The following is a 26,369-nucleotide window of genomic DNA, read 5'->3' as shown; positions in this document are numbered from 1 at the left end:
AAGATTAGATATAACAAAAGAATATATTTATATATTTTTATATCTTCTTATATATTCCACATATATGTTTTTTTCTTTGTGGCTTTATTCCTTACAGTAAGGGTGTTCTGTTATGATTCAAGGTTAAAATTCAACTTCAACTTCATTCCAATAAATAAAAAAGAGAAAACAGAAGAAGATAATCAAAAACATTCCTAAAGGAACATATTGGCACTTCTATGGTGATGAAAAAGAGGAACATCACAAGATATGCTGATGAAAGTATAAGAGTTGTTGTCATGCACTTAACATAATAGTTAATATACAGTGCAGTGAAAGAGGCATTTTAAAGCTGTGACTCCTCCATGTACTGTACACTAACAGCAATACTGTGTGGCTGGCAAAAAAATCTGAATACATGCGCGCGCACACACATACTTGTACTTTTGTCTTTGTGAGGACACTCATTGACATAATGCATTCCATAGTCCCTTACCCTAACCTACCGACCATTACAACTAAATGCCTGACCCCAACTCGAACCCTAACCCTAACCCTAACCTAAACCAAGTTCTAACCTGAACCCTTAAATCCAAGTCTTAACCCTCAAACAGCCCTTTGAAGTTGTGAAGACCGGCCCAACTGTCCTCACTTTCACAAAATGTCCTCACTGCGTAAGGTGTAAAACTCAAACTGGTCCTCACTAAGATAGAAATACAAGTACAAACACACACACAAACACACACACACAGTCTCACTCTCTCTTTCTCTCGCTGGAGGAAAAGCCACAGGTAATCCTTCGAAGCACTGAACAGATGAAAACTTGGAAAGTAAAAGTCACACAACAATAATACAAACCTGCTTGTAACAGTTACGCCATTTGTTTTGCTGAATTTTTCCCCTGCATCTTAAGTGGGCAGCCAGGCACTGACCAGGTTTAGCCTTAGTCTTTCTTTGAGTTTAAGGCCTGGTTGCAAGTCTGGCCTTCAAAGCATAAGAGGTTAATGAAGCCTGCCTCAGCTTTTTAAAGCTTTGGTGATGCATGCATTATTCCCTTTTTTGTAACACAATGTGACAGAAAAGCAGTATATCAGGCCTGTTTTCTCTTTGCGAGGGAGCTTGACCTTGATGCTCTGTTGACCTTCAGCTCTTTGACTTGAATATCAAAGGACTAGGTCAAAACCGAGCTGAGCCATCCACAAACTGTGGTTTGATTTAGTGGGTTCCTGAGTCAACACAGTTTATTTAATTTCTTCCTCTACGGACTGTTAGAAACATGGAGTGCCTCACTTGGTAAGGCACTGACACAAATAAGCCACTCAGCCAACAGGTGACAACAATAATAACATGATAATAAATAATCACAGGCCTAAAAAGAAGTTTAAAATATTTTGGTCTCCTGTATAGCAATACACAGGGATGTGGGATTGTTTTGGTTTTTATTTTAGTTTCTATCCCTTCTAGGAGATAAAAGTCACATCAAAAACTATAGAAATTAAATAGAATAATAATAATAATAGTTAAAATAGAATATAAAAAACCATAATGATATCCATGGTCAAATAACAGTAGATTTTCCCCATGGGGAGCCCCCCCCCCTTATGAGCCAAAGCTGGAGAATGCTTTCAAAATATTACCAGGCATAACTCTGAAATCAAAGTGCTTGAATACGCTGTTGACAACAAAGGCCTTGGTTGATTAATGCACAGGAGAGGAGGGCTGCTGAGAGAGGTTGGAGCCTGTTGCTCTGTCCTACAACTGGCGGCGCACAGGAAATCCAAACACCAGATGTAAGGATGGATGAGGGAGTTCTGGGTATTTCCATTCATCAGATGGCCAACCAATGCCTGAGCTGGAAAATAAAAGAAAGTTTTGGGTCTGTTTTGTGACTTGATGTCAAATGTATTTTATTCCATTTAAGTGCCTAGGTCGATGTTGCTTTTCTTGCTTACTCACTCATGCATTTTTTTCCTCCTTGCTAAAAATGTCATTTAGAGAAGTTGGTTAAAAGGCACACACCCAAAAGTATTATTTCTGTCTTTCTGCCTACTCTTCACATCGTTCATTTTAACACATTAGCAGTAGTCAGTCATGGTGCACAGATCAATTCACAAATTCCCTGTGTTCGAATCCAGATTAACTGCAGCCTCCTAGCCAGTTCAAGTAAACACTGTTAGAAAAGACCAAAAATTTGCCCTTACTGTGAATTGCCGTATATTTCCGTCAGCAATCAAATGATGTTCATGTTCTGGAGTGATGCAATAGGCTATCCTCTGCAAAACAAGTCATTACAACACATCATTCTAAACACTTAGCTCACAGTATGTGTATCATCTTCAAGGCATACATAAACCTTACTGGCCCTTTACTAAATCTCAATATACACTACTGGTCAAAAGTTTAAGAAAACTTCAATTTTTCCAATTTGTATTGAAATTTACTTGCCTTACTTAGCTTAGTTTAATGTCTCAGTGTTTCTGAAATTAAAGGAAATTAAAAAAACAGGAATCATGGACTCTTTAAATTCTAAATTTAATCTAAATTTAAACCGAACACACTTGTGGTGTTTTTTCTACAATGGAAATCAAACAATGCTCAGAAAGTTCATCCCAACACTGTTGCAGAAGTTCCCACGAATGTGTTGCACTTGTAGGTTGCTTAGTTTTCATCTTCTGTCCAGTACAAACCAGCTTGTTTGGAGAGTATGGAAACTGTGCTGGTTTTCAAGAATTCAAAGCCTATCGTCTTGTTCTTTCCTCCTAAGGTAGTTCTGACACAGCCTGGAGGTATGTTTTGGGTCCTTACCTTGCTGTAGGATGACCCTCCTGAACAGCAAGTCTGTCCTCCTCTTACTTGCCTTTTATATTCAGTATTACTTCTTAAAATGTTCATTTCTTACTTGATAATCACATGCTTTCCTTCTTAAATTGCTTTTCACACGTGCATATTCCCAGGGGAGTCAAACAATCCACATGCTACTTCAGATGTAAGAGGGATTGCAATCAGATCTAAAATCAGACATTAGTAAAACCGTCATTATGGACTTTATCTCTGATTAGTGATGCCAGTGCTCGTTGGAACCTGTGAGGAATTCTTATCAGGAACCCCAGATATGTTTATTTTGGTTATCGTGAAGAGGATACAGCTAAAACTTGATAGGCAGTGACAGGAGTTTTCAGGATGAACGTGTGTCCTGAGAACCTGAGAGGAATCTTCAACCCTGAGCACCAATGGGAAATGTCAATGGGATGTGGGAACCGTTGCAGCAGAGTGACGCTGACAATCATTGACTACTGAGGGATGAAAATAGCTCTCCGGTGCTTTGATGATTACGATCATAAACTCTCAAACATTTGAAGCAAGCATTTCATCTGCCAGTGTCATCAGCTTGTGAGCGGAAAGTTTACTCCTAAATCAGATAGTTGTTTTCAAGTTTGGTTTGAAAGAAGAACATACTACAAGTCCTTTAGCCACAATTGTACTGTTTACCGCTAACTGCCTTTGACTACTGTTACGCAAGTGCCATTTACACTGTGTTACATATTTAATTTGTACCATGTACCAGTGCACCTTACATTTTCCTTTTTTACATTGACCTTTGTAACAGACATTTTTGGATACTGACCTCTCTGAATGTTCCTGGTATGCTGAAGAATTTATACATAGCGTAGAAGGGGACAAACAGCATAGAGGACATGGCCACACCCCACCCAACGAAGTTGGACCAGCTAGGGAAGGTGTAGTCGTCATACTTTAGCCCTGATGATGTCAAAGTACTGGCTATTACCACAAACTGTGAAAGGGAGAGGAAAGGAAAGGAAAAAAAAGAGAAACAGACACATTAGTGGAGTGTTACATCTATTTATGTGGTTACTGTTTGTAATGGTCGAAGTCTCTAAATTTAAAGAAATAGAGAGAGAGAGAGAAGCTCAGGCACATGAAGAAAAGAGCAAAACAGACAAGGTGAAACTCAGGTCAAGAACTGAAACATCCTTATCAGAACAGACACCCCTTATTAAAGGACCTCTATAATTTCTTTAAAAGTTTTTATTCATGAAACTGAATTGAGTTGAGCGTCTGTATAGACTGTAATAAACTATTCTCCCTTTCTGTAATCTGATTCACCTGTTGTAGACTAAATGCATGACTGCGCTACCTGCACTCTGTCCCTTGGAAACATCATTTGCAGTTATGTATCATGGAGAGGTCAGTATACCCTTTTTTTTCTGACTGCAAAAGACCATAGCAGTCTACTTTGTCCATGTAAAATGTCAGCTTTGATGAGGCCAAAGTTTTTTAGACTTTACTATAGCTCAATGAAGTACTGTTAGTCCGAAATGTTGATACAAACATGTCCTGCTAACCAAAATGTGGAGCTCAGACGATAACTGTCAGTCACTAAATTAATTCAAACCTGTTTGGTCTAGTTGGACAAAAGGGGCCCCTACAAGCAGCAGGACTTGTAGGGGCAACAAGGTTGGATTTTACACTCGTAGGGCCTTGTTTTTACCTGCCTGGCTGTCCAGCACAAAGCACTGCTTCACACGCACATGGACATTGAGGGCATACTTACACTAGGTATTTTCAATAAGTTCACATCCATCCGTGGATGAAAAGAAATAAGACTGGATGAAGTGGAATATAATTGGTAGCATGTGGTGTTGAAACATTATTTTCTCACTTTACACATCTCCTATCTTGTTAGCAGAATGGTACATGATGAAAACTCTCACTTACTATAACAGAGAAGAAACACGTAGTTGTTGCACTCCAGTAAGTTGGCAGTTTTTGTTAAGGATGTGTACACTTTCCGAACACAAAAGCTTATCATTGAGGCAGGGCCCTATTAACCAAAACATGTCTGTAAACAATGATAATTTATGTTTTTATTTGATCCCTTTTTCTGTCAATATAAAACTAGCAATTCTCCTTATTACTGCAAATTTCAACTGATGTCCAGGAGAGGGTGTCGCCAGCTATTTGTACTAAAGGAAGCACTGTCTATGCCCACTCCTGGACCATTGTGGACCCAGCCATGTGCTTCCTCTGATGCACGTGGAGTTGCAAGCTACTTATTTCACATGCTAGTGAGAAACTCGCCAGGAGGCGCACGAGGTTCCAACTACCCTCCTTGCCCCACCCTCCCTCAGGAAACAAGCTGGAAGCACCACTGCTGATTATTGAATACGGGCCTCTGTGGTGCTGTGTGAATGCATTTTCCCATCTGCCACCCAAACTGTTACATTCATTTAACCTAGCAATTGATTCTGATCAAGGGATGCAATTAAAATTCCGATTCTGTGATAATCTTACATCTGAGCTGGCCAGCACTGTATCCCTGAGACATAAACTACTTACCTACTGCATACTGGACTGAATGATAGCGTCGTATAGCTTGCAAGCATTTGTGAATGACAGTTACTGGAATTTCCCTGACACATTACATTACATTATTCCCGTCCAGGGAACCAGCCCAAAGTGCAGCTGCTTCTCTCACCAGAAGAAAAGCTGGGCTGACAAACTTCCAGCACAGCCTCCAATAGAGTCCTGGCTTAAAGCCCATCATCCGTTCAATGTCTTCGCTGAAGCGGTCCACACCTGGAGGGAGCATGACAAGCAACGCGGCAAAGATTACCTTGGAGACTTTGGTTATGCACATTCAACATCCAACCAGTGCAGGCTACAGCAAGTTCTTTGTGTCAAGTAAGACAGCAGGAGGGAATGCAACACACGATGCTCTCCACCCTCATATTCCACAGATATGTTTTTTCTAGTCTGACCTGGGCTGACATAACACATCATGTGTCTTTGATCTATTTGCTTCATAATTCATCAAGATTGTGATGCTGTTATCCATAATCATTGTTGACAAGATAGACTAAGCTTGATACTTTAGATACAGTAGGTCTGCTATGTCTTCCAGCATGCAGTCTTATGATGTATCTTATGTTTTATTTACTTGGCTCTTTTTTTTTCTCTCTCTTTGCATTGTAGTTTATCTTGCTCTGTCGTGCATTTGTGAAACGACACAGATATGAACGCGACAGGCTATCACGTTATAGTAGCTTGTTGTTTGTTCAAGAAAAGTGACACGGAGTAGACTATATAAGTTATAACCACTAAATGTGATTTTCTGATTATATTTCTGATCTTGATGTTCACCTTTTTATCTTCCTGAACCTAAAAACAGTTATTTTTTTGTCAACTTGACCTTTTGTCTCCTTTTTTCACCTTCAACATTTTTTGTCAGCAATTATTCTTCTGTCATCTGCAGAAAGTTTCAATGTGAATTTTTGTTTTGCTGAAGATTATATCAGGATGGTGATAATGAGAAAGTAGGTAAGAGATTTCAGTCTTGGCTTTTTTTTTGTTATTTTCTAATATCATTACAAAAAGACTAATGTTGCACTTGTAGCAGGAAAAAAGGTTCATAATATAAATGTAGTAATTTTAGAAAAATAATTTAATATCAAAGTACAGAATTTCTTACCATAAAACCACGATACTCCAATGGCCTCGATCAACACACCAAAAAGTATAGAAGTCCCTGCTGCATACTTATCTAACAAGGTCAGCACGTAGATCCCACCCTAAGGAGAGGGAAAGAAACAAAGAAAATTTAGTGTGTGTGTGTGTGTGTGTGTGTGTGTGTGTGTGTGTGTGTGTGTGTGTGTGTGTGTGTGTGTGTGTGTGTGTGTGTGTGTGGTATGTAAATCTTCACCCTTCAAGATTTGAGTTTTGTTTGTATCCTGAGTGGTAGAGTCTGTAGCTTGTGCCAGGCAACTTGCATGGGGAAGGGATCTTAACTCTTTCTCAACAATTTTATTGATTTGATTTAAGAGAGGAAACCATGTGAATTACTAACATAATATCTCTCTGTCTCCCAGAGTCTGTATTTCCGTAATCGGTAAGTGTTTCTCCTTAGTGCTGATACCATGTGAATGAATAGCGACTGCAGAGAAAAATAATCATTGCTCCCTGTATACAGCTTTAATAAAATTTTAATTTGTTATCACAGTGTGATGTAACAGTTTTAAGAGTTCTTTGATGACATAATATCATGAGACTTTAATACTTCCTTCCAGGAAGTCGCGACATGCAGTTTGAATCTGTAATTTATCATGTTTCGGCACTGCAGACCGTCCCTAGTTGAAGTATATTACTAAATTAATAGATTTCAAAACAATATTTACTTCTGTCAAACAAATTTTTCTATCTAATTACCTATCAAGAGTGAAACAGAAAGTGAAACATTAAATCAGCAAGCATTATGTTGAAAGTGGGAATTTGTCATGTACTACATTCAAGTATTGAGTGTAAATTTATGGCACTATGACACTTGATACTGACATTAGTAATGCAGAGCAGGGCAACCAGGAAGGTTCCAAAGGCTGTGGCGAAGGTGAAGAGTTTCCTGTTTCTCTTGAGGATCTTAAAGTCATCCGTCAGGCCAGTGATGACTGCCTCCATGCCACCCATCTAATGGATACAAACAGAGAGAGACATGACACTCAGAAACCCCTTCAGATCTCTAGATTCACGTTGACCCCTCAATCAAAATCACAAAAATATTTGTGATAATTTATAATCACTACACTTTGAAAGTATGCTTAAGTATGCTGATACATACAGTACTGTGCATTAAATTGAGAAGTTATGGTTATAATATCTATCTATCTATCTATCTATCTATCTATCTATCTATATATCTATATATATACATACACACACACACACTGTGTTGTGCAATCGTAAGTAACAAGAAATATTGTATTGAAGTATTGAACAACACTCATTTAATAATAGTGAACATCTGAGATGTATCTTTGAAAGACATTTCTATTAAAAAAAAAAATTACACCATTTTACATTACTGTCCATTTAGAGACATTTACAGTGAATGAAAATATAACTTTTTGATGTACAATACTTGTACCATAATGTCTTGCAACTCAGATTGGCTTGGGAAATTGTAACATTTTAATTTCCAACAAAACTTAAATTTAATTGGGTCATTTTGCAATTGCAGCATCATATGTCCATGTAAACAGTTTGATAGTATCGCTTTCAATTTTGACAGTTTGAAAAGATTAGAAATGCACTGTCCAGCCAGGGCTGGAAATGTGCCTTTGGTCCGATCTCAGCACAACAATAAAGTACAGGCATAAAAATAGGACACGATACGACACATACCCAGTACATTATAATAGGTAATTCATCTGATCTACTTGATTAATGATTCTAAAGAACAAGTTCATTACTCTGGGGCTTTTGCAGACAGATAAGAGGTGGTTTAACTGCCCTTTGTTTATTTAGCATCTGAGTGAGTCATTGCAAGGATGTTTGATTAAATTACTGCTTACTTTTGAAACGTCAAAGAAGAAAGTTTTTGTTGCCACAGACCGTTTACAGTCACTTTAACGCTGACCACAATGACACACAGTTTACTCATGTTTACTTCACTCATATTAGTATATTCTACAACTTGCCCACACCATGACATCAGTCATGAAGAATCAAAATTCGTTTATACTTTTTACCAATTTTTGGAATGCGCTGGACCAGGGTCTCCTCTCTCATTAACTTTATTATTTGGGCTCAATGAACAGTTGGAAAGCAGCCATACCAAATATAAAAGCCACTGGTATTATCATGTTGAATAAAACTTATTAAGTAATAAATTCAGTCTGTATGTTTATTTGATTAATAGTACTTTTTTGTTACTTAACAGCCCATTTTAACGTCAGTTATAAAGGCTGTTACCAGGAGCTGAAGTATAAACAAGAACAGGAAAAAAAACCAAAACACTTTTTTATTTAGAAGCTTCGACTCAAAAGACATTCCACTATGTTTTTTCCCTGTCATTTCAGACTAATTGTTCACGTCATACGTCATGTTAATCTCACATCATTCAAAACAAATAGGTGCTCTTTCTTGGAAATGAACTTGCACAGTGAGTATGCAATGAACTTCGTTTTCCGACAAATGTCAAGTTTAATGGACAACCCAGATAAGAAAGTCTTACAAAACGATGCATGGATATGTTTACTATCCAAGTCTGGTCTTGACAGACTCTGTGCCTGCTGTGTTCTGTGCATGCACAGTAAAGGTAGCACTGTTTTTCTTAGCTCTGGGTCAAAGACAAGGCATGCCTTGTTTAAGAAGAACTTTTTTCCAAAGACATTTTATCAATGTCTGCACCTTTGTACAGGCTGAGGCACTGTGCAAACCTATATCCAGTACTTTACAAGCATATGCTGTATGTATGCATGCATTTCATCAGTCAAATTTGTGTTTGTGCATTTATTCGTGTACTACCTGAAAAATTTTGAAATCTTTACCATTTGTGTATACTGTCATTATCTATCCATGTATACAGCAGGCTCTCTGTCCATTCCATCCTGCTAAAAAGATTCCTACTTGTTTTTATAAGGATATGATCTATCCTGTAGAGCAGTCTTTGTGGTTGTTGGGACTCACCGAGCTGTCGATGCCCAGAGTCAGCAACATGATGAAGAACACAATAGCCCAAAATGTTGAGCCAGGCAGTGTAGAAATTGCCTCAGGGTAGATGATAAACACCAGTCCTGCCCCTGTACGTACACACACAGAAACATACATACACAAAAGTTATGACTCTCCCAAATTACATGTGTTTACCAAATATTTTTTATCCCAGTTTAATTTCACAGCAGGTGAGAAAAAACATTTTGCTTACCCTCTGTTGCCACATCTTCTATTCTAACCCCATGTTTGTAAGCCATGTATCCGAGCACAGAGAAGATTGCAAACCCTGAGAAGAAACTGGTGATGCAATTCACAGTGCTGGTCAAGAGAGCATCCCTACAGAAAGAAGACACACAAGAAAAAAAAAAAAACAAGAAGTTAGAAGCGAAGTTAGCAGTGTTCTTTAATGCATTCATTTTCCATTTGTAAAATCCTCAAGTGTCCAACGTCGTAGGTACACTTACTGTATTTTTTAACAGAGACCATTAAGTCAGTACCATTCTTTTGACCTGAACATGACACTGTTTGTGTTACTAACACTGCTGAAACACTGCTAAAATCAGTGCTGGCGGTTATAGTAATAGTACATAATATACTATATTAAGCATAACAGGTGACTGCTTGGGGCCATATGTTACTTTTAAGTTTTCCATGAGTTGATCTTCAGCCTAACACTGTGTTTTAGAGGGGATATTCAAGTTAATGAGCAGCCTTTGTTCTCGGCTTCTGGTTGGCGGTTTGATCGGTAATTGTGTGCTGCTCTGTGGCCACATGCCTGTGGTTTACAGAATGAACAATTTCAACTTGACCTCGGCCACCTCCTGGGCTGAGGGAGCAGAAACTTTCCCTCGGATTTTTCTTTTCTTTTTGTGTTGTGTGCAGGCAGTGATAGAACCTTTTCAGTTTTTATTCAATTCTGCTCTTCAGTCTGGTCAGGTGATCTCACAAACTCAAAGGAAGAAGGAATCTGTGTCAATTTATGGACTGGTGGAAGCTGCCCAGTTGAAGTATTGTACAATGCTCTGGTAATGTTTTAACAAATTAGCTTTCAATAGTATTTCAGAATTCCTTGATCATTTTGAATAAAAGTTTTATTTTTTATTTTCCTGAATTATTTCACTTGGTTTTTATTTTAAATAGCTCAGTTTAGGAAAAATATTGTAATGATAAACCAGATGATTATTTTGAATTTTGTGTCCCGCTGGCCAGAGGACCTTTTGAAAGCAGGTATTTAACATAATCTAGACATAGTATCCAACAAAGAATGGCAGCAGTACTTTGGCCTCCTCCAGTAATCTTCTGACTGATGTTTCTGGTAAGGAGAACACATTTAAGCCTAGTTGAAAATAAATAAAATATATTTTCTGTGTCTTTTATTCGTATATACATTTTATATTAATTTATTTGAATTTCATTTTAGGAAAAGTTTAATGTATTAAGCATAATGCCAGTATAATCTGCCACTAAAAGCACCACTGTAACCTATTAATGTGGAAAAAGGTTAGCCAACCTCATGCCTGCTTTTTCGGACGAAGAGCAGCAGTATGACCAAACAGTCAACATGCAGCCTTTGGCTATAATCTGGCAACCCTTCCTGGCCTGTACTCTATCTTTTCCTGTTAACACCTGGCCATTGGGTTCAGCTGGACAGATTAGCATCACCTCTGCTGCTTCATTATCCAGTTACACATTGGAAACAGCCGACTGCTTAAAAACAGCAGGATGTTAGTTTGCTGTGGGCTTGTTCTGCATTAAAAATCACTAATACAGTGCAAACTCTTACCTGTAGCAGTTGTTGTCAAATTTGTTATAACTGGCAAATGCAATGAGCACACCAAATCCTGCTCCTAGTGAGTAGAATATCTGGGTGGCAGCATCAATCCACACCTACGGCAAACATAAAAGAAAAAATAAGAAATCTTTTGAATTCCTAAAAAGAATTCCCGGCTAAAATACCAAACAGACAGAGACTGACATGAATATAAATGCTAATTTTCATTATTTTGACCAATATTCAATTATTATGACCAATATGTGTGGCTTTCTTTGTAAAACACCTATACATTTTTATCAGCCTGGCCTCTGCCTCTGCTTTGCAAAACATGTGAATTAAGAATGTCTATATACAAGTCTATAATTCATTCAAGTGCAACACATATTCTGCAAAACGTGAACTTTTTCTCAACCCTAACACATGTACATCAACTCAGGTGGTGGAAGATCATATCTTAAGTATGCGTGTATAGAGTGCATTCATTCATATACATGCTGTACATTTAGTATGGGAGGCACCAATGGGAATCTACCCTTTCATCTACCCTGAGACCTTGACACACTCCACCCAGTGATTTACTGTAACACAGAAAGAGGGCTCTCTAAATCCACATAAACTCTGACGTAAATGTTATTTATAGAGTGTAAGATAAATAGATAGATCTGGAAGTCTCTGAAAAAACAGAGGTCAACAAATAACACGAAACTGGAGGTCTGTTTAGCATTGAATGCCATAGGAATTGGATTCCATACTAAAAGCATTCCTTTTTTTTTTTTTAAATAGTGATCCCGTGTCAACCCATTAAAAACATCTCCAACACTCGTGGATGGGTTGTGGCCAACAACAATACAGTCTCTAACCTCTAGATTGTTGAGACGCTTGAAATCAATGTGGAGGTAGGCCCTGATGCCGTCCATGGACCCTGGTAGAGTTATGCCTCGGATCAGCAACACAAAAAGGACCACGTAGGGCATAGTAGCTGTAATGTACACCACCTGAATACACATGCAGAAACAACAGGCAAAAGCTGAAATATATTTCACTGAACCTTTCTCTCAGTAAAAAGGCACAGAATGTGTTTGACAGTGTATATTAAGAAAGAAGAAAAAAGCATCCCACCCCCTTCTCTTACAGTCTGACTCCAAGAGTTTAAAGATTATATGATGCACAAATACAGCATGTATTACACACAATTTGTGGTGCTATATGCAGTTAGTATGATAACTTAAACGCTATGACTGCTTAGAAATCAAAATGTTTGCTAAAGTTTGTTGCTGGAATGCAAATAACCTTAGTGTATTATATGCTGAACACAAAGACTACATGGGAGATTAGCCTCTAGTCCTCACAATGTTCATCACTGCCTGTTGACTGGACTTTTTTTTGACCCGGTACCATCAGCTTATACTGAACTGTGATACAAGATGTCTGCAAAGGTCTCTGTAACAGAAGCTACAGATTCCTGTACAAATATTATTGTTGCCAAAAAATAATTCAGGTTATGTTTGGTTTTTTTTTTAATCAAAAGAAGAAAAGATTGAGAAAGTGGCATTTATTGTTGTTTAGTGGTGCAGGCCTGTACCTTCCCTGAGGACTTGACACCTTTCCACAGGCTGAAGTAGAGGATGAAGACAACCACAACCAGACACAAGGTCAACTCCCAGCGAGGCAGGCCCAGGTCATGGATACCTTTACTCTCATGGAGATGCAGCACACCCCGTCTGCATAAGGACACACAGAAAAAATGGGAAAAAAATAAATTATAAAATATCTATAAGGCCTTCTGTAATTTTGATATACCGTATACTTTCATTTTCAGCTGACAATAGAATTTCAGTAATTCATCTAGGATAAACTCGACTGCATAATACAATTGTATTGTTAATAGATAACAAAATTGCGCATCATGATTCATAGCACTATAATATGTACTGATATTAAACATAAGTGCCTCGGCAATGCATTTTAATGCATTTAGATGTGTTTTTGTCAAACAGTCCAAACCAGGTTCTACAGAAGCTGGGATCGTCTAAACGAAACAGCCCACGCTGTGGTTCCTGAGGTGAAGATGTGAGATTAAGTATGGGACAGAGTTTCTCAGGACATGCAATACATCACGTCACCTCAGTTTAACACTGACAACAAATGCGTTAAAATGTTATTCAACATGGATATAGATTAAATATCTTTTACCTCAAGTAAAGGTACCTAAGTGTCACTGGATGAAAAAGCCATCTTTTGCCCGGCCTTCAAATGATGGACACATTAGTGAGCTATTGAAGCTCTAGTTCCAGACTTCTGTGAGTGTAGTGTTATGAGTTTCACAGAGACATGGCTATAGGAAGATACTCTGGATCCCATTGCTACCCTCGCTAGTTTTCAGATGGTTCGGGCAGACAGGAATAAATCTGAGAGTGTAAAGAAAAGAGGTGGTGGGCTTGCCACTTTTATTAACAACAGATGGTTTCACCCTGGTCTCCTTACCGTAAAGGAATATTTCTACAGCCCAAACATTGAACTGTTAGCTTTGTGGCTACGTCCATACTATAAATCCAGGGAATTTTCACATGCCATCTTGATTGTTGTATACATTCCCCCCTCTGCTGACCTGGCAACCGCGTGTGACTTCATCCACTTATTCCACGAGACTCCAGATTCTGCACCCCAGTGCTTTCTTCAGGATCTCCGGGGACTTCAATAGTGAGAAACTGGACAAGACTCTCCCTACTTTCACTGAATTTGTGAACTGCACTACTAAAGGACACAAGACCCTGGACCTGCTGTATACTAATGTTAAAGAAGTGTACAGGGGCATTGCTCTCCCCCCAACTTCAAAGATCAGACCATGTCCACCTTCAGCCAAAGTACAGACAACTTGTCTTGGTCAACCCTGCCCGACCAAGACTATGAGGAAGTGCTCTTAGGAAACATACACGACTCTGCAATAGCTTTCAAGGCAATGACTGGGATGTTTTTCTCATGCCAAATGGTGCGGACATAGATGGACTGACAGACTGTTTGACAGAATACATCAACCTCTGAGTGGACACCTCTGCTCCAGTCAAAACTGCCCACTGTTTTCCCAATAACAAGCCCTGGGTTACCAAGGACATCAAAGCTCTTCTGAACAAGAAGAAGATGGCGTTCAAGTCAGGGGACGGGGATTCAGTACAGAGGTTCCAAAAACAGCTGTCAGTGAAGATCAGAGAAGAAAGGAGGCCTATAGGAGGAAGCTGGAGCAGCGGCTGTGGCAGCATGACTGCATGGAGGTCTGGAGAGGTATGAGGACCATGAATGGGTACAAGCCCAGCAGTCAGACGTTAGATGGGAGCATCAACTGAGCCATTGAGCTGGACCGTTTCCTCAATAGTATTAACATGCAGCCTCACATTGACCATTTTGAACAAAAACCACCCAGCAACAACGGCACCTCCAACCCACTCTGCTGACCAGGTGAGGAAGGTGCTGAGTAGAGTCTGCCCGGCAAAGGCCGCTGGTCCTGACAGCTTCAGCAGGAGATCGAGTACTCCTGCCACTCCTCTTTCCACTTGGGGATGGATGGTGGAGATGGTACAGGATTACAAATACCTGGGTATCCACTTGGACTGCAAACTGGACTGGACCAGGACCTCAATGGCTCTCTACAGGGAGGGCCAGAGTTGACTTTTTTCATGCACAGGCTCTGGTCCTTCAACGTCTGTGGCGCCATGCTGCGGATGTTTGATGAGTCTGTGGTGGCCAGTGGCATTTTCTCCGCTGTGGTCTGTTGGGGCAGAAGCCTGAGGGTAGCCCACGGCAACAGACTCAACGAAGTGATTCTGAGGGCCGCCTCAGTCCTGGGGCAGGAGCTGGATCCCCTGCATGTAGTTATGAAGAGGAGGATGTTGTCCAAACTCCTCTTCATAATGAACAACGTCTCTCACCTAATTCACAGTGCTCTGGTTAGCCAGAGGAGCACGTTTAGCAACAGACTCAGAATGACTAAGTGCGCCAGTGAAAGCCACAGGAGGTCCTTCCTTCCTGTGGCCATCCAGTTATACAATTCCTCCTCTTTCTGCACGTCTCCTTCAGTACTCTGCTGTTAAACTACTATTAATTTACTGTTGACCCACATTTCACTTTTCATTCAATTTATCTTTGAACTTTAGGGTTAATTTACTGATAAATTACTGTTAATATACTTTGCATGTTTCCATTTTGCACTTTTGTCCATACTGTGATTCTATCTCACATGTTCCTTTTTACTTTTTGGACATTTGTATTTGTACATTTTTCTATTCACTTAGTGCGTATTTATTTAGATTATTAAGTAGATTAATAGTTTTTACTCTTTACTTCCTTTGATAACTGAGAGTTGAGCAATTGTAACAATGCAATTTCCCTTCGGGGATCGGTCAAAGTTTTTCTGATTCTGATTCTGATAAAGTGAATTAACAACTTTTTTTTTCTCTCTCTCCCCATTACACACAGATGCTTTAAAAGTGTCAAAAATGACCTCTAGTATTGTTTTGCTGTTAACAGCCATGCTCGAGCCAAACACTTATGTCAGATCAAGGTGAGCGTTCAAAGGTTCAAGTGTTTTATTATGACTTAATGAAACAAGGGGAGACAAATAGTGTCTTTCCTTCCCTAACTAAATATTGTTTGCAGCTGCAAGCTCTTTAATGTGGCTGCAGACTGAGTAGTGGGAAGGAAGTGCACAACTTCCGTTTACAATAGTGGAGTAGAGGCTGAGTTCATACATTACATAAAATTGTTCAGGCCACTTTGGTCAGAAGGTGCCATAAGTATGTTGTCCTGTCACCTGGTGACAGTAAAGGCTCCAGTTTACTTAATGTCTTCTCAAAATGTTGTTCATCTCATTTAAAGAGCAGTGCTAGAGAAAATGTACTTTACACATGAGACTGTGTTTAAAGGAGTCGTCGACATTTTCAGAAATATGCTTATTTGCTTTCTGTCCGAGATTGAGATGAGAAAATGGTTATCAATCTCATATCTGACTGGAAGCATAGCGAACCATCATGCCCATAACGGTAAAGGTTACTTATTATCACGTTATAGCTGTATAAACTACATTATATCCATCACTGACTGAAAATGTAAATTAATTTTAGGGTTTACAAGACGTTAGGTGCTCGATCTCTTTCATTACAAACAACAGTAGGACACTGTGACTGTTTAGCTTCGTGATATTTTGTTGTCACAGTGAGATTGCCAGGTTTCTGGTACCATCATGCTTGTACAGAGGCTAAAAAATGTGCTGCACATGGATAGACAAACTCAGAAACTGTCATTGTTACATTTCTGTTTATGTACGGGTTAAACAAGCAAGATAAGCCGTGCTTACTCTAGGTTAGGCAGGTCCTGACTACAGCTCCATACTTAATGTACAGGACACATTTAGGCCAAATAGGGCCATTAAGTTTTAAGAGCCCAAAGAATAAAACTAAAGAACTCCATCAGGAAGTTCCTTTTGCACATTTGTGTTTCCATTAAATCTAAACAGCCATTAAGATTAGACAAATTACACCAATACAAACTAGGGCTTTGTTTGAGAAGTAATTTTTAGGGTAGGACAGAAACTGTTATATCCATTAATATCACTTACAGTAAGAAAAACAACAGGTGTGCCTGAAAAGTACAGAATAGAGTACCATTTTCTGTTGATGATGATGATACATCTTTGAGCCCATTACAGGTATTATATGTTACTTTATTGCTCATTTGTTTTGAAAAAAAGTGACTGACTCTGGCCACGGTTGGCCATTATTGGTTGCCGTCAGCAGCTCCTGGTTTCCATTTCATATAGGTATCACAGTTTAAGATCTTTTTTGGTTATTACTTCTCACAAATACTGGGTAAGAGTGTTTCAAGACATAACAAAAAATGCTGTGTGAAAAGGCAGTGTAAAACACTGTATTCACAAGGCCCTTGCAGATAAAAAAGATCTGTCTGTCTAGGAGTCATGATGGGAAAACATGAATCCTCGAACAAAGACAGATTACGTGATGTTTTAAATTCCAAGATGTCTGACCAGAGCAGAGAAACACTTGCAGCTGGTTGTACTTTATTTGGATATCAATATCCGACAGTAAAAACATTTAAAAGCACTTTTGTTCCCTCCACATTTGTCCTAAGACTTTCCTCAAGAAAGATTCAATTTAGTTGGCATGTGATGTTATGGGTGGATAAACAATGGAACAGGATTGGGATCTGATACTCAGGTTGCTTACACAACAGCTCAACACGAAAAACCCTCAGGAACACGCAAACTGAAGTATGTCCAGACATACCATCCGAAGGGACCAAAGGATCTGTGAAACTCCTCTTTAGCATTTACTTATCGTTGGCTGATAATAAATTCAAAGCTATAAGGTCTCTGGGGAGGCAGATAGCGGCGTGAAGACATCAGTTTATTTGGAGAGAGAAATTTAGAGTCTGTGCATGGTCTGGAGGCCGGGTGTTGTGTTGTAATGCCCCAAGGCCTCCTTGTTCATCTGATAGTATCGATAGTGCACTGCCAGTAAATGCTCACTATAACATCAGTCCAGGTCCCTTTGGCCCAGTTACTGTAAACACATTTACTCTTTTTCGCCACTCCACAAGCTGGTTATGCTGCTATCCTGACACTCAGTGCTGCCATTAGGTAGTCTGTGCATCCTTGAGGCTGGCACACTGTTGCATGCAGGCTGGTCCTGATGTTGGTTACAGAATGAGAAACAGGGCATACGAAAAATAAATAAATAAAAAGGACTACAGACCTGAGAACCAAAACACAGCTGAGGGGTTTTATCTAATTTAGACCTGATTTATTTAATTAATTCTGTCCTCGTTGTTTTAAAAGTAATTATTTCAACAAATATGTTAAATTGACTGAAGTGAAGCAATTTTCTCAAGTGTCTATGTAATTAGATCTTCTAGTTTAAATGAGGGCTATTTATCAAGTCTACTTATCCTTGACGTGAAATCATATGTGGTTGCTTCAGGATAGCTCTAAAGAGAAAGGATATGGGTTTGTGCGAAAGAAATGAATTGGTGTTCTTGTCCTTGTCCCTGTAATTTCTTAATTATTTTTTTAGTTTGAACTTTAGTTGATATGCTCATCTAGAGTTTGAGAAATTTGTCTAACCTTTATGCTTTAGGTCATACATTTTTTTTTAAATAAGTAAAACTAAATATCCTGAAGGTTAAGCTAAAATAGAAATAGTTTTTTTTTCTATTCCAGAAATACAGAAATCTGTTAATGACAGAAATACTGTAGTTGTGTACAGAATGATAATAGCCTGAACGAGATGTTCAAACCCTGCTTATTTTCTCACCTTCACACATCTGGCCAACTGCTGCTTGGGGTGGATGTGAGGGTCGGATTGTCGGTTTTGGAAAGTTACAGAAATTGTTGGACACAACCCTCCAATTCCGCTGTCGGAAAAGTGTTTATGGAGGGGGTTTTCAAAACTGTTCAACCATCCGACTGGCAGCTTAAGAACTCTGTGAAAGCTCATTCCCATTGCTTCAAGATTTGTATGCCTTCAAGCAATGAGACAGCCTTATTCTGTAAAGTTAGTGACATGATGCTGTCATTTAAAATTTTAACATCTCCGAGGTTTCTTTGACCTCTTGAGGCTGCACAAGTTACCAAATTAATCACAGAGAAATGCCCAGATATTTTGTTTCCAGGTCAGTTTTTTGGCAGAGGCCGTCCTCACATAGCTCCCTCCACTCCACATCTTCCAAACAAGCCCTCTCATATGACTTAAAATTCACTTTCATATCAACCTCACTGAGTCAAGTCGTATCAAGTTTTGCACTGTATTGTCACTGTATCATTGTTAAATTCTTACATGTGATGTGAAACTCACACCAGCTTGTTGTTCTCGGCTGCAGTGATTTTGATTGTATTCATTCTTCAGTGGTACAAATAGCAGGATGGTGTAAACTTGAACTTGTATTAGATAACTTTTGGAGAATAAACAGGTGAAAACGGGTTATGATTTGTGTTTAGTTAATGAAAACATTTGTAAAGGTTACAGATACTGTATGGAATTTCTTGATCAGTTAAGTTGACAGACTGATTAATAATATTGAATTGCTCTAGTTAGCCCTTCATAGTGTGATATTTGGTGATGAAGCAGGTTTGGTACTATAATTAATAGTTTTATATTAACAGTGGATCAAATAACTGTTTATGTGAAAGGTATCACTGTAGTGACAAACCCACAGAGAAATATCATTAGACTCTGCAGTTCCCCTCAGCTCTAATGAGCATTTTAGCATCTTTCAGCTCATTGTTTTAGTTTAATGGCCTGAAAATTTACTGCCCAGCACCAAATGGCAAACAGGCAGAGTTAGCAACTAGCTGGTAAACATAGAGTAGCATATAGCAGCTAAAGAGCCAGATAATTCCCCCAGAAGCTCATGGAGACTGAAAAAAGAGCAAAAATAAGAGTGAATACTGAACTGACATTCATCAGATGGCCAGAAGATGACTTCAAATGAATGCTAATGCTGCTCTTTGTCTGCTAGTTTTTTACACGTTCACCATAAGAATGTTGAGGTGATAATATGTCAATGCTGTGTTCACAGCTTGTTCCACTTCCTCCAAGTGGCCAAAAAAATCAATTAAGACAGGTTTAAGGACACCTGGATCACCAAGTAGACTCTTATTTCGGGAGCGCAATGTTTGTGTCTTCTTGTTTTTATGGCACAATGCCATTTTGAAGGTAACTCTTCAGCTAGAAAAAAAGCTTAATTATAATACAGTATATACTGTATCAAGTACATCGGTTAGGGAGCCCAGACTCCACTAACTAGCAAAAGCACACCAGCTGAGGTGTAAAGTCAGACTTTTTGTGTCACTGTTGAATTCCTGCAGCAAACTACATTTATGATAGTTGAAGACGATAGGCTAAAGGGGGCTTGGCGATGTAAAAACAGAGTGAGAGGTGAAGCAAGAGAATTGTTGACTTAGTTGACCTAACTCCTCATGCGGTGTCTTGGCATTGCTCCTTTGCTCAAAGCTAGCTGTGAGGAGGATTTATTGTCCCCTACAGAGCCTGACCCCATGCAAGATCATTCTTAAAGTACACTATTGTTGTCCATCTATGCATAGCTCCTGTTTTTTTCCTACAATTTAAGTGTAATAGTCACCCTGGAACATATGGTCCGCCGTCTGATTTTATGGATCATGTCTCCCCTTTGAGCGATATTGCATCACTTTTTTGCAGGTGTGTCAATTTATAATGAATCAAGTCTGACAGTCCCTGGAAGTTGAAAGATATCCAGGGATACTGATTAAATAAACATACTGCACGAATCACTGCAACCCAGCAGAATGGGCATGGAACTTTAGAAAACTCAATTATTGGCCGGGTTGCATGCTCAATGTATTCAGTGCGTCAAACTTAGCATGTGTCCCTTGTATTGTCCAAATCATTTCACAGACTTCCGTTGGGCAGCACAGTCAGTCTTCACAGAAGCTGGGGAAGAACTGGCTGTCTTTGAAGTATAAATAGATGGGGCTTTTTATGCACTTCAAAGGGGGCATTTGAACTTCTTATGTATACACCTTTTACAGTGCAAACATTTATGGCTGGATAATTTTGGAGTCCTCTACTCACGTGTCAGTGACTGGTCACCCTCTTCACATCGATAGTGGTTCCGTGGCTATGTACATACTGTGCTGGCATTATTCTGACAACTTTCACAAAACAGGAAAGTATCCTTCCGTGTGATGCTGTTGTCAGGTGGACCGTATTCAATACTGAGCCAAATTGTGTCAGTTATGATCGTCTAAATGAAACAAACATCCCCAAATAGACAATAAACAAAATATCCAAATATTGTCTTATGAAGACAGTGGCTACGTTTGCACTTGCAGGCCAATACTTTACTGCAATCATGACAATACTGTGATAAATGTTTTTATATGAGTATAGCATCTATCCCTGTAACACTGAGTAAGATCACTGCATTGTGACATTTACTGGATAGTTTGACTTTTGATTTTTAAATTATGTCAGTATAGATTCAGCTGTCATGTCTTAATAACAGCACTGCCAGAAAGTTGCAATGAAGCAACAGAAATTCAACAGAAGTGTGACAATAGGTTAATTTATTTGATGCGTTTTGTTGCTGTTGATTTGGCAAAATCAATTATAAAGGAGTTTAACTGAGTCTGCCGCTTGAATAGTTGTGATGTACTGGATACAGTATTGCGTTCCTGTCAAAAAAAGTCATGTCACCACAGAGTGGTTCTGTTACATTTTTTTTTTAAACTTACACAGAATCTAAATTATGCAATGACCTACACAGGTCACTATCTGATAAATGTATTGCTCTGACTTTCTGAAATCACTCACTCATAGTACTCTGCTGCCGGGGTGATCTTGTACTTGGCGTAAGAAGTTCCATTGCCAAGGACAGATCCGTTGATGGATTTGGGGTCGGTGCAGTTCTGACTGTTCCAGCTGTTGCCACATTTAAGCCACGGCAGCTCGCTGGTCATGGAGGAGAACAGGTAGTGCAGGGACCAGGCAATGATGACATTGTAGTAGAAGCCTACATACAGGGCTATAAGGATCACAGTGTAGCCCACACCTGAAAAACATGGGGTTGTTAGTGAGGGATATCAAAAATGATGATTTACTCTCACGCAGCGCTATTCATGTAATCACTAGTTTTTGCATACTGCATACACCTACAGTATCTGATCTGTACAACACTAGTTTTCTTTCCAATGATTGTGAGGAACATCAGCCAAGTGCAAAGTCACTTTACACACACCCCCTTTAGAGGTGAAAATATTTTACGTACTCATGGCTGTTAATATAGGTTTTTATATAGGTAACATAGGTTTCCACATAATCTATATAAATACATGCCACATCCCAGTATACCGTTAACTGCACTCAACTTTGAAAAAAGCAGGTGGATTTTAGCCATTACCCAACAAATGGTAGTAATGGTGGTAATCAACAGATCATGGAAAGCAGGTATGGATTGCAAGGTAAACTCATTCTGAAACATTAATTTCATCAACGTTTATCAGAAGCCACATCTCTGAGAAAATCTCACACCGCTAGCTGAAAAAAAAACCCCTTTCGTTAAGTTCTGTACAATTTTGTAAATGTGGATTGGATAAACAGTATATTGACTTATATTTGAGGCCTTGTGAACCAACAACACCATGGCATTGTCAGCATGAGGTACACATATCACTCCCTCAGCAGTGCGTCGGAGTTGTTTTATCTCCACTGGAATGTGATGTCCTTACATGAAAACAGAGCAGTCCATAAACCCATCATCCACTCATTCTCGGCAGGAAGGTAACAAACCCTCCTTAGCACTGGAGCCAACGAAAACAGTGACTGGACCTGATTAAATAGTGCAGACGGAGGTGCTTATCTGACAGTGTTAAATAATAATCTGTTGAATAAGAGACTACAAAGTAAGAAAAAGTCAGGTCTTATGTGCAGTTATAGTTTTTCGAGATATAAGTTGCTAGATCTTCTGTTATTGCAAATCTAATGTTAGTGAGGGGAGTTTAACAGCTTTTTGCAGGTTTGGCTTTATAGAAAAAAGAAAATTTTGGTAATGCCTAGTTGCTATAATTAACTCAAAGTTTAAAGTTTACACAACATAATTCTACGTCATTCAGTTTTTTATAGTTTACGCAAAGCTTTTCATTGTGATTTTTGGTTGTGTTTCTAAATGAATATGAATGACTGACTTGCACTTAAACTGCTACCAACCCTGTTCCTCAATGTGCCATGGACACTATCCTGGTTTGGTTTTGTCTCCCTCATTTGAAATTGACATTCGCACAAACATTAACAGGGGTATAAAGTTGCAAGAACAAGCAGAGCGAAATTATAAAAAAAAAAAAAAAAATACCGAGGTGAAATAGAGAAAGAGGCGATGTGACAGAGATATTAGTTACAAGTGACACTTATGAACGTATAAGGGGGAAAGGACAAGAGCAATGGGATGAAATGAAAGGGCAGGACACTGAGGAGAAGCAAAAAAGAGGATGGCAGAGCAGTAAGGGGTACAGTTTAAGGGGTTAGTGAGAGGCTCAAGTAATATGTGTGCGAGTGTGTGTGCGAGTGTGTGTTTATGTTACAGTTCACCTTTAAAGATGGGGCATATTTTCCAAACTGTAGCTGCTCCTTCCCTGTTATACTGGCCCAAAGCAAGTTCCATGTAGAACAATGGCATCCCCGCAATGACCAAGAAAAGAATGTAGGGGATCAAAAAGGCACCTGAAGAAAAAAAGAAATAGTTACATCTTACAATTTACATTTTGAGTATTTCTCAGCTAATTCCTTGCTAGCGTGACTTCAATTTTGCTTACAGTAAAAAAAAAAAAAAAAAAAAAAAAAAAAATATATATATATATATATATATATATATTTCTAAGGATAGTTGCTACATATGGAAATAAGTTCTAGACAAAACATAATACCAAATAAAGAAAAGGGGGAAAAAAGTTTGTGTGTGTGTGTGTGTGTGTGTGTGTGTGTGTGTGTGTGTGTGTGTGTGTGTGTGTGTGTGTGTGTGTGTGTGTGTGTGTGTGTGTGTGGCTTCACCATGGCAACATGACACCATGCCAGTGTCCACAGAAGTGTGTTTGACATTCTTGGAAAAACAACACACCATAACATATAAGCAGGAAGGCTCGCAGCTATTTTCATGCTGTGCCTCAGTAGCACATCCACCAAAAAGGAAATGACCTCTCATAATTAAATTGTTCTTGACATTGTCCATCACAAATGACACATTATCTACAGTAATGAATACATTTTGCTGAGGGCCAATATGATTGACAGGTCAGTGGTGGAGCTGACCCTTTGGGGCACTGAGCACAGCATGTTGATTTTCGCCATGAGAATGGACACAGGCAAACAGAGGACAGAGCACACCTTCTAGTGAGCACTCTGTTGTCATGAGTGTTGAGGGCAAAACAACACCGTTTAAAACCGTCCTTTGTTGACGCAAACACACGCACTGTACTTTCCCCCCCCCTCTTACTACAGAGCAGCTTCAGTGTTCAATAGCTTTGAAAACAGTAACAAGTTGCAAGTTGGCATCTGTTACTCTCTTGTATTCAGACTTACCGAGTGACCCAGAGCACAGACATTTTTCAAATTTTTAGTTAGTTCAGGCAAATAAACCTCACAGTATAAATATATATTTTTAAAATCAGATATTTACAACAGCTTCCAACAAAAGGAATTCAAATCATTTGCAAGTAGACGCTGACACTTTTCATGAAGAGTCTGACAATATGAATCGTCGGGGGTCACTTTTAGAGCTACAATGGCTTTACATACCTTTATTTCTTCATAATGTAAGCTTAAACGCTTTCTCATTAACAATGAAGGGATTTCGTTTTTGCCCTACTTTCACAACATTTAAAAGGAAAACTGAATTACGTTGGAGATAAAACCCTGTTTAAAACAACCTGTTGTTTTAAAGACCTGCGGAGTACTCATCAGGTGGGACACCTGTATTTACAGTGCGTCTATTTACAAATAAATCTTGCAGGAGATTAAAGTGTGTACGAAACAACAAATTGTGGATTTGCCAGGAGATATTGACACATTTTTATTTTCCCACAGTCTCACATGGTTACAGTTAAGAGGTAGCTGTTTTTTACAGTATCTTTTTTCATGTGCATGCCTTGATGAAATGAGGTATTTCCTTCATCATGTAAGCTAAACGCACTTCCTCATTAATACACCTGGGACTATTAAAAAGCTAATTAAAGGAGATGAAAGGAGCTAACATTAGCACAACAACAGAGAAAAACAACTAAAATCTAATCTAAATCTAATCTAAGATAACAATGCTGTTGTATTTCCTTTGCAAGAGTTTCAGCACATTTCTGAAACATTTGAAAGTAAAAATAGATACGCCTTGGCACCTGACCCCTAAATGAAAGAAGAGAGAACATCAATGAAGAAAAGAATTCTATACATTTACGGTGGGGACTTACTATAAGTTACAGCGTACCTGCGCGACCCAGTCATTCCTTGCAGCTCTTATTTTATGACTACAGGGATTTAGTGCCTGAACCCCGCGGTGCGCCACGGTAAGTTTTGCGACCTCTCCTAAATGTTTAAGCATCTGTGTACGCACATTTCTCGACCAGCAATACCGGGTTTACTCACCTCCTCCGTTTTTGTAGCACAAGTAAGGAAATCTCCAAACGTTGGCCAGGTCCACCGCGAAGCCAATGACCGACAGGAGAAAGTCTATTTTCTTGCCCCAAGTTTCCCGTTCGTCCTCAGAGGGGGCTCCGGGAGGACCAGAGTGGTGGCCAGGGGTGGGAATGATGGAGGAACTGGTGTACTGGACGCCATTCTGGTCCTTCACCAGTATCAGTTCTACTTCCTTTTTCTCCACATTGCACTGTTTCAGCGGGGCCACCGACGAGAGCTTGTGTTCTGGCAGAACCTGGATATTCATCTTCTCTGCGATGCGTACGAAGCCCACGCTGGCCCGGTGCTCTCACGGCCCCCTGCGGGTTCTGGCGGACCTGATGGTCTTGAATAAGGACGGCAATCCCGCAGACAAAAAAGCGGATAAACGAGCGTTCTGCACCGAAACTACAGCAGGGACCTCCGCGTGCATGGGCTGGAGAGGAGGGAAGAGAAACAGAGAGTTTGGACAGGTTTGGTGTTTGTGCGTAAAGTTTCAATACAGTTACGCACAGCGAGAAATACAGGTTAGGACTGCCAGGGGGGAATAGGTGACATTATTCCTCCTATAGCAGACAGACCTAACGTCTTAGTGCTACTAATAGAAGCACAGCATTAAGATCAAACATTGTATCTGTAGTCTGATGCAAAGCAGTAGCAGGTGTCAAGTGAAAGACACTTCAGAGCGAATTCCTCCCTACGTCACCGCGCGCACTGAGCGCATTGTGCGCTGAACAATCTACTCAATCAAACAATCACCAAGCTAAAACATCGTTCACAAGGATAGTGAGAAAGAGAAATGGTTGTCTCGATATGTCAGCGTTCCTAAAGCAATGTAAAGCCGCGCAACTGAGAGGCTCTCCGCCGTACTTGGTAAAGCTAGGGACACCTCTCCATGACCCGATGCT

At 39.4% G+C, this 26,369-nt stretch overlaps 1 protein-coding gene across 1 annotated transcript; it reads right to left on the bottom strand.

The window, feature by feature from the left end:
• Positions 1-1,356: 1,356 nt before the first annotated feature.
• On the bottom strand, positions 1,357-26,369 carry slc6a2 (solute carrier family 6 member 2). Its single transcript, XM_040135891.1, has 15 exons — positions 26,332-26,369; positions 25,432-25,897; positions 23,389-23,520; positions 21,619-21,856; positions 12,843-12,981; positions 12,121-12,255; positions 11,270-11,373; positions 9,698-9,822; positions 9,460-9,572; positions 7,330-7,458; positions 6,470-6,569; positions 5,477-5,577; positions 3,605-3,772; positions 2,181-2,252; positions 1,357-1,831 (listed from the first exon to the last, which is right to left on the bottom strand). Exons 2-15 carry the CDS (start codon positions 25,727-25,729, stop codon positions 1,808-1,810), a joined length of 1,878 nt encoding a protein of 625 aa, XP_039991825.1. The 5' UTR covers positions 25,730-25,897; positions 26,332-26,369; the 3' UTR covers positions 1,357-1,807.

This window comes from Xiphias gladius, chromosome 1 (genome assembly GCF_016859285.1).
Source record: "Xiphias gladius isolate SHS-SW01 ecotype Sanya breed wild chromosome 1, ASM1685928v1, whole genome shotgun sequence".
NCBI lineage: Eukaryota > Metazoa > Chordata > Actinopteri > Istiophoriformes > Xiphiidae > Xiphias > Xiphias gladius.
This window is presented reverse-complemented; position numbering and strand designations above follow the sequence as displayed.